This window comes from Gymnodraco acuticeps, unplaced genomic scaffold (assembly GCF_902827175.1).
Source record: "Gymnodraco acuticeps unplaced genomic scaffold, fGymAcu1.1, whole genome shotgun sequence".
NCBI classification, from domain to species: domain Eukaryota; kingdom Metazoa; phylum Chordata; class Actinopteri; order Perciformes; family Bathydraconidae; genus Gymnodraco; species Gymnodraco acuticeps.
The window spans coordinates 5,484-13,194 of NW_022991253.1; the positions used below are offsets into that span (position 1 = coordinate 5,484).

General features: G+C 37.4%; 1 protein-coding gene across 1 annotated transcript; it reads left to right on the plus strand.

Annotated features, from left to right (window-relative positions):
* The first annotated feature begins 619 nt into the window (after window positions 1–619).
* LOC117561969 (probable G-protein coupled receptor 34) lies at window positions 620–6,054 on the plus strand. Its single transcript, XM_034239708.1, is given in 4 exon segments — window positions 620–636; window positions 827–947; window positions 949–1,373; window positions 5,390–6,054. Coding segments are annotated over 4 exon segments (1,113 nt in total). The 3' UTR covers window positions 5,940–6,054.
* The last annotated feature ends 1,657 nt before the right edge of the window (window positions 6,055–7,711 follow it).

The window sequence follows — 7,711 nt, forward strand, 5'->3', positions numbered from 1 at the left end:
AATGTATAATAATCCATTTCCTTGCCAGGTGTTTTGATCTACGTAGTCTTTATTTAATTTTAAAATGTATTGGGACTTTGGCTGCAATGTTGTTTTCTTGCACTTTCAATCAATATTTTAATCTTTCTTTTCCATTTGAACTTATTTGAAACATAACTGTGTGTAGTATATTTCTGTTATATCCTCTACCCGTCTTCTCCTACTTCCTCCTCTTGGCTTAGGACTTTCTAAATGTATGTTGTTATTATTTTATTTATTTGCTTGTAAACCGTCTTTTATTTCTACTATAATAATAATAATAATAATTAAAATACATTATCACGATTTTTATTTAACCTAATAATCATAGTAAATAATGTATTACTAATATAATTAAAGTAATACTTTTATAATATTTCATGATAATTGTAATTGTTATTATATTTATATAATTTAATTCAACTTATTTAACATCATTTTATTTTATTATTAGTATATTATTTTGTGTATTGAGCAACAGTCACAAAAACCCAAAACTCAAATAAAGTATTGCACATGTTTTTCTCTTAATAGATCAAACGTGTAGTACTTAACTATATTTAGGTAAATTGAGACTAATAAAATAGCACTTAAAAGTAATATGGCTTTGAAGCAAATGTACTTGAAGGATTACGTTGTCCGAGTTTGATCTTCATGGTTTATTGCACTCACTTTAAGTGGCTTAGTATAAAGTTTCAACACAATCAAATGTACTTAAATGTCTAATTTTAGCTGGCACTGTCCCTTTGCTGCTGTAACTCTGTAAATATCCCCCACAATAAAGCATTTCTGTTTCTTTATTTTCTAGGAACGACCATCACAGAAGCCACCATGACCACAAACATCTCTTCCCAGACTCCCAACGGTTCCTAAATCCCGACAACGAGTCCTGTGTGGATCCGAAGGCGCTTCAGAGCCTTTTGGCGGTTTCTCTACTCTATAATCTTCATCCTGGGACTCGTTGGGAATCTCGTGGCTTTATGGGTCTTCTTCTGCGTTAGCTCAAGAAGAAACTCTGTGCGGGTGTTCCTCATAAACGTTGCGTTCGCTGATCTGTTGCTGGTTGTGTGTTTGCCGTTCAGAATCTTTTATCACAGCCGAGGGAACGAGTGGACGCTTGGACCCACGCTGTGTAAAGTAGTAGGGAATTTTTTCTATATGAACATGTATATAAGCGTCACTTTGCTGGGTCTGATCAGCGTGGATCGGTACCTGAAGATCCACAGAGGGACGGGGGTGCAGTACCGGCTGCGGTCCACCAGGGGGAGCTGGTTTCTGTGTGCGGGGGTTTGGATCATCGCCTTCACTTTCACCACGGTGCTCATGGTGTCGAAAAACCACTCTGAGCAAGACAGGTGGGTCACAGAATTCCACTTTCATTTGTATTGGTCCAAGCAGCAGAGATGGCAAGAGTACACACATCCTTTCCTCAAGTAGAAGTACACACATCCTTTACTCAAGTAGAAGTACAGATACTCGTGTTTAAAAATACTCTGATAAAAGTAGAAGTCCTGACTAAACTTCTTTACTCAAGTGAAAGTAAAGAGGGCTTTGAAATGTACTTCAGTAAAAAGTACCCATAACTAGCAGCTGCTTTAAAGAGTACCTGACCTCCCTTTATATTAATAGAACAATAATGTCATTGTTAGCTAATGAATGTTTCCATGCTGAACAACGGCAACATGACAACGTTTCCATTGGTCCCTCTTCTTTAGAGAAGACCAGGAAATGATGGATACACGGATCGTGTTCAAATCAATAGGCAATGACTCTAAAGAATAATGATCACGCATCAAACACACATTCAGACTAAAGGAACCAGCTGTTTGGGAAATGAGAGAAGTAGAAAGTACAGGTATTTGAGTTCAACATGTAAGAAGTAGAAAGTACAGGTATTTGAGTTCAACATGTAAGAAGTAGAAAGTACAGGTATTTGAGTTCAACATGTGAGAAGTAGAAAGTACAGGTATTTGTGTTCAACATGTAAGAAGTAGAAAGTACAGGTATTTGTGCTCAACATGTAAGAAGTAGAAAGTACAGGTATTTGAGTTCAACATGTAAGAAGTAGAAAGTACAGGTATTTGAGTTCAACATGTGAGAAGTAGAAAGTACAGGTATTTGAGTTCAACATGTGAGAAGTAGAAAGTACAGGTATTTGAGTTCAACATGTAGAAGTAGAAAGTACAGGTATTGGGTTCAACATGTAGAAGTAGAAAGTACAGGTATTTGAGTTCAACATGTGAGAAGTAGAAAGTACAGGTATTTGGGTTCAACATGTGAGAAGTAGAAAGTACAGGTATTTGGGTTCAACATGTGAGAAGTAGAAAGTACAGGTTTTGGTTCAACATGTAAGAAGTAGAAAGTACAGGTATTTGTGTTCAACATGTGAAAGTAGAAAGTACAGGTATTTGTTCAACATGTAAGAAGTAGAAAGTACAGGTATTTGAGTTCAACATGTAAGAAGTAGAAAGTACAGGTATTTGGTTCAACATGTGAGAAGTAGAAAGTACAGGTATTTGAGGTTCAACATGTAAGAGTAGAAAGTACAGGTATTTGGTTCAACATGTGAGAAGTAGAAAGTACAGGTATTTGGTTCAACATGTAGAAGTAGAAAGTACAGGTATTTTGAGTTCAACATGTAAGATAGAAAGTACAGGTATTTGTTTCAACATGTAAGAGTAGAAAGTACAGGTATTGAGTTCAACATGTAAGAAGTAGAAAGTACAGGTATTTGAGTTCAACATGTAAGAAGTAGAAAGTACAGGTATTTGTGTTCAACATGTAAGAAGTAGAAAGTACAGGTATTTGAGTTCAACATGTAAGAAGTAGAAAGTACAGGTATTTGGGTTCAACATGTAAGAAGTAGAAAGTACAGGTATTTGTGTTCACATGTAAGAAGTAGAAAGTACAGGTATTTGGGTTCAACATGTAAAGTAGAAAGTACAGGTATTTGGGTTCAACATGTAAGAAGTAGAAAGTACAGGTATTTGTTCAACATGTAAGAAGTAGAAAGTACAGGTATTTGGTTGTTCAACATGTAAGAAGTAGAAAGTACAGGTATTTGTGTTCAACATGTAAGAAGTAGAAAGTACAGGTATTTGAGTTCAACATGTAAGAAGTAGAAAGTACAGGTATTTGAGTTCAACATGTAAGAAGTAGAAAGTACAGGTATTTGAGTTCAACATGTAAGAAGTAGAAAGTACAGGTATTTGTGTTCAACATGTAAGAAGTAGAAAGTACAGGTATTTGAGTTCAACATGTAAGAAGTAGAAAGTACAGGTATTTGTGTTCAACATGTAAGTAGTAGAAAGTACAGGTATTTGAGTTCAACATGTAAGAAGTAGAAAGTTCAGGTATTTGTGTTCAAACATGTAAGAAGTAGAAAGTACAGGTATTGAGTTCAACATGTAAGAAGTAGAAAGTACAGGTATTTGTGTTCAACATGTAAGAAGGAAGTACAGGTAAGTAGAAAGTATTTTCAACATGTAAGTAGTAGAAAGTACAGGTATTTGTGTTCAACATGTAAGTAGTAGAAAGTACAGGTATTTGTGTTCAACATGTAAGTAGTAGAAAGTACAGGTATTTGAGTTCAACATGTAAGAAGTAGAAAGTACAGGTATTTGAGTTCAACATGTAAGAAGTAGAAAGTACAGGTATTTGGTGTTCAACATGTAAGAGTAGAAAGTACAGGTATTTGAGTTCAACATGTAAGAAGTAGAAAGTACAGGTATTTGTGTTCAACATGTAAGAAGTAGAAAGTACAGGTATTTGGTTCAACATGTAAGAAGTAGAAAGTACAGGTATTTGAGTTCAACATGTAAGAAGTAGAAAGTACAGGTATTTGAGTTCAACATGTAAGAAGTAGAAAGTACAGGTATTTGTTCAACATGTAAGAAGTAGAAAGTACAGGTATTTGGTTCAACATGTAAGAAGTAGAAAGTACAGGTATTTGAGTTCAACATGTAAGAAGTAGAAAGTACAGGTATTTGAGTTCAACATGTAAGAAGTAGAAAGTACAGGTATTTGAGTTCAACATGTAAGAAGTAGAAAGTACAGGTATTTGAGTTCAACATGTAAGAAGTAGAAAGTACAGGTATTTGAGTTCAACATGTAAGAAGTAGAAAGTACAGGTATTTGAGTTCAACATGTAAGAAGTAGAAAGTACAGGGTATTTGAGTTCAACATGTAAGAAGGTAGAAAGTACAGGTATTTAGAGTTCAACATGTAAGAAGTAGAAAGTACAGTATTTGAGTTCAACATGTAAGAAGTAGAAGTACAGGTATTTGAGTTCAACATGTAAGAAGTAGAAAGTACAGGTATTTGAGTTCAACATGTAAGAAGTAGAAAGTACAGGTATTTGTGTTCAACATGTAAGAAGTAGAAAGTACAGGTATTTGAGTTCAACATGTAAGAAGTAGAAAGTACAGGTATTTGAGTTCAACATGTAAGAAGTAGAAAGTACAGGTATTTGAGTTCAACAATTTAAAGAAGTAGAAAGTACAGGTATTTGTGTTCAACATGTAAGAAGTAGAAAGTACAGGTATTTGAGTTCAACATGTGAGAAGTAGAAAGTACAGGTATTTGTGTTCAAAATGTAAGAAGTAGAAAGTATTCAGAAAAATAAGTAGTGGAGTAAAGTACTGATACCAGAAAAATGAACTTAAGTACGGTAATGAAGTATTAGTTTTGTATCGATCCAGTAAAGTTGTGCTCTTTCACAGCTTCAGTCCTGAAACTGCCTGTTTAATGAATAATGTAGAAACATGTTAAACTGTGCGACCTTTACCCTCGCACACATACCTAAGAAACTAGGAATAAGGATTTTATAAAAGTGTAAAAAGCACAGACTTAAATGTACCAGCTTCTGTGCGGTCTGCAGATTGGCAACACTATAAACAATTCTTTATCTTGGTCTGTCTTTAAAAAAAAACGCTTGGTTGTGAAGCAATTAAGTCAGAGATTGAAGACGCTGATTGGCTGTAGACTCTCCTCTGAAATGCAGTATGTTTTTCGACAAGTTATCAGCCAATAAAAGTAGTTATTCCCAGAGGATTGTTGACATCCACCTGGATTCAGCTTCTTAACCATAGACACATGCATTTCCAAGCATTTGGACTACCTATGTTGTAAATGTAGTATCTTTTCAATTTACACACGACATCTATTGCACGTCTGTCCGTCCTGAGTGTGGTCTGCAGATTGATAACACTAGAAAAATATGTCTGTCTTTAAACAAAACGCCTGATTTTGAAGCAAATAGGTCAAGGATTGAATATGCTGGAAGGCTGTGGACTGGGATATGTTTTTGACAAGTTATCAGCCAATAAAAGTATTTATCCTGACTCATTTCGACCCTGTTTTCTGCCTCCAGATGTTTCCACTACAAGCTCCTTCACAACGCGAAGTGGAAAGCCTACATCAACATCTGCATGCTGGTTCTCTTCTGGCTGGTCTTTGTCTCTCTGGTGGTTTCTTACGCCAAGATCGCCCTCAAACTCCAAAGGAGATCAAAGGAGAAACCAGACCTTCCCAACGCCGCCCGATACAAACGCACCGCCAGGAAGTCCTTCTTCATCCTCTTCCTCTTCATCGTCTGCTTCGTCCCATATCACATCGTCCGGGTTTTCTACATAAAAACGCAGATCACAGATACGGCGTGTATCTGGAGGGACGTGGCAGATAAAGCTAACGAGGTGGCATTGCTTTTCTCGGCCCTGAACAGCTGCCTGGACCCCGTCATGTACTTCCTGTTGTCTTCGTCTGTGAGGAAGGAGGTTCTGCGCCTGGTGAGCAGCGTGTTCTGTGTGCGAGATGCTAATGGGGTTAGCGGTAGCAGCTCCACGGTGGAGAACTTTAGGTCAGAGAGAGGACAGGCGAACATAAAATTAAGCAGCCAATTAAAGGAGGAGACAACCCAGTGATGACGTATTAAAGTAGACCAAGTTAGCATCCAGGGGGCTGCCTCAATACATAAACAAGCTAAAGGTGGCTAATGTTAGGCTATAGAGCACATGTGTCAAACTCAAGGCCCGGGGGCCAAATCAGGCCCGTGGTGGATTTAATTTCGTCCCCGCAGGATAATTTCTAATTCCTATTAGATCTGGCCCGCCGGTATATTGCACGCACACCTTCACTCCATCCTGAGGGTCTCCTCCGCTCAGAGCCTGAGCCCAAACATTGATGACCTTGCACCCAAGATGAGATGCCAAGTATCTGAGCTAGCATCACAGAGCAGCACACTGAGTTCAATGGATGCTTCCTTCTGCACTTTCTCTCTCAGGACAACAGGGCATGTTTGGTTTTCTCTGTGAGGGGAATAGTTTTGTTGAAGCTGTTGTTGGCCTGTGGGAAAATGTACTCATAAGAAATGAGTCTGGAAAGCTGCAGATAGAGCCATAAGAAATGAATGCAACTGATTATTTAATGTAATGTTGTTTTTATAGGCGATCATTTAAGCTTTGTTAGTTCCAGGTTTAAGATTTGCAATAAGTTCATTTCAATAAGTTCTGCAAGAAACATTGAACCAGTCCGGCCCTCCACTAGCACCCATTTCTTAAATGTTGGCCCACTGTGTGTTTGAGTTTGACCCGCCTGCTATAAAGGAACTATATCACTTCACGAAGTTCACGTCTCCATTTTGAGTGAATAAACGATATGTATGAGATAAATGAGTCAAACATGTATACTGTAGCTATTCTGTCATTTTGTCACAAAAAGCCATATTTATTGTCAAACTGCAAAAACAATGCTTAACTCTTTGACCTGCTGGTGCAATGCTTAATTGTCTCCATATTTCAGGGCAATACATCAAAAACTAGTTGAGATATTTCAGTCTGGATCAAAGTAAAGGGACCTTTTGTTGCAGGTAAAGTTAATTTCATATTTCCCACTGTGGAACAAGACACTATCATACAATTGGGATCACCAAGAAAATGATTTTACGGAATCTGAGATCAAGTACTGCTGGAATAAAAGCAACCGAACCCTGCAGATAATGAGTGTGACATTTTTCCTTCACGCAAATGTGAAAGGAAATAAGTTGCAGGCGACTTCAAAGCCTGGACTTTCACGACAAATTACAAAGATCACAAGCTCACAGAAAACCCAGAGGAGCTTTTACTGAGATGAAAGCGTCTGACGTCACCGACAGAAATATAAAAACACTGGGTAAAAGTCAGGAGCTTCTCTGATATGTAAAGAACATGCTTTCATACTCAGGAGGGTGACGACAGGTTGTTTTTATTTACTACGTCATTCTAGTTGGTGTCATGTGTGTCAATCATTATCTACAGTTTGACAGAAGGGAGGAGAATATGCTCCAAAAATAGAACTAGAACAACAGCGCCATCTAGAGGAGGAACAGGTACTTAGAAATGTGTATATAAGAGTATTTCCACACTGCAGTATTAGTTAGTTTGACCTCTGCCTTAATAAAGAAGAGGGTATCTGAGAAGCCTAAAATGTATTCACACATTTAAACACATTTTCAGGTGTGTATGTAGTGTCTCTACTTTAAAGAGTCCTCTCCTGCTGATGTTCAGGTGTATATCAGTATGTAGTGTCTCTACTTTAAAGAGTCCTCTCCTGCTGATGTTCAGGTGTATATCAGTATGTAGTGTCTCTACTTTAAAGAGTCCTCTCCTGCTGATGTTCAGGTGTATATCAGTATGTAGTGTCTCTACTTTAAAGAGTC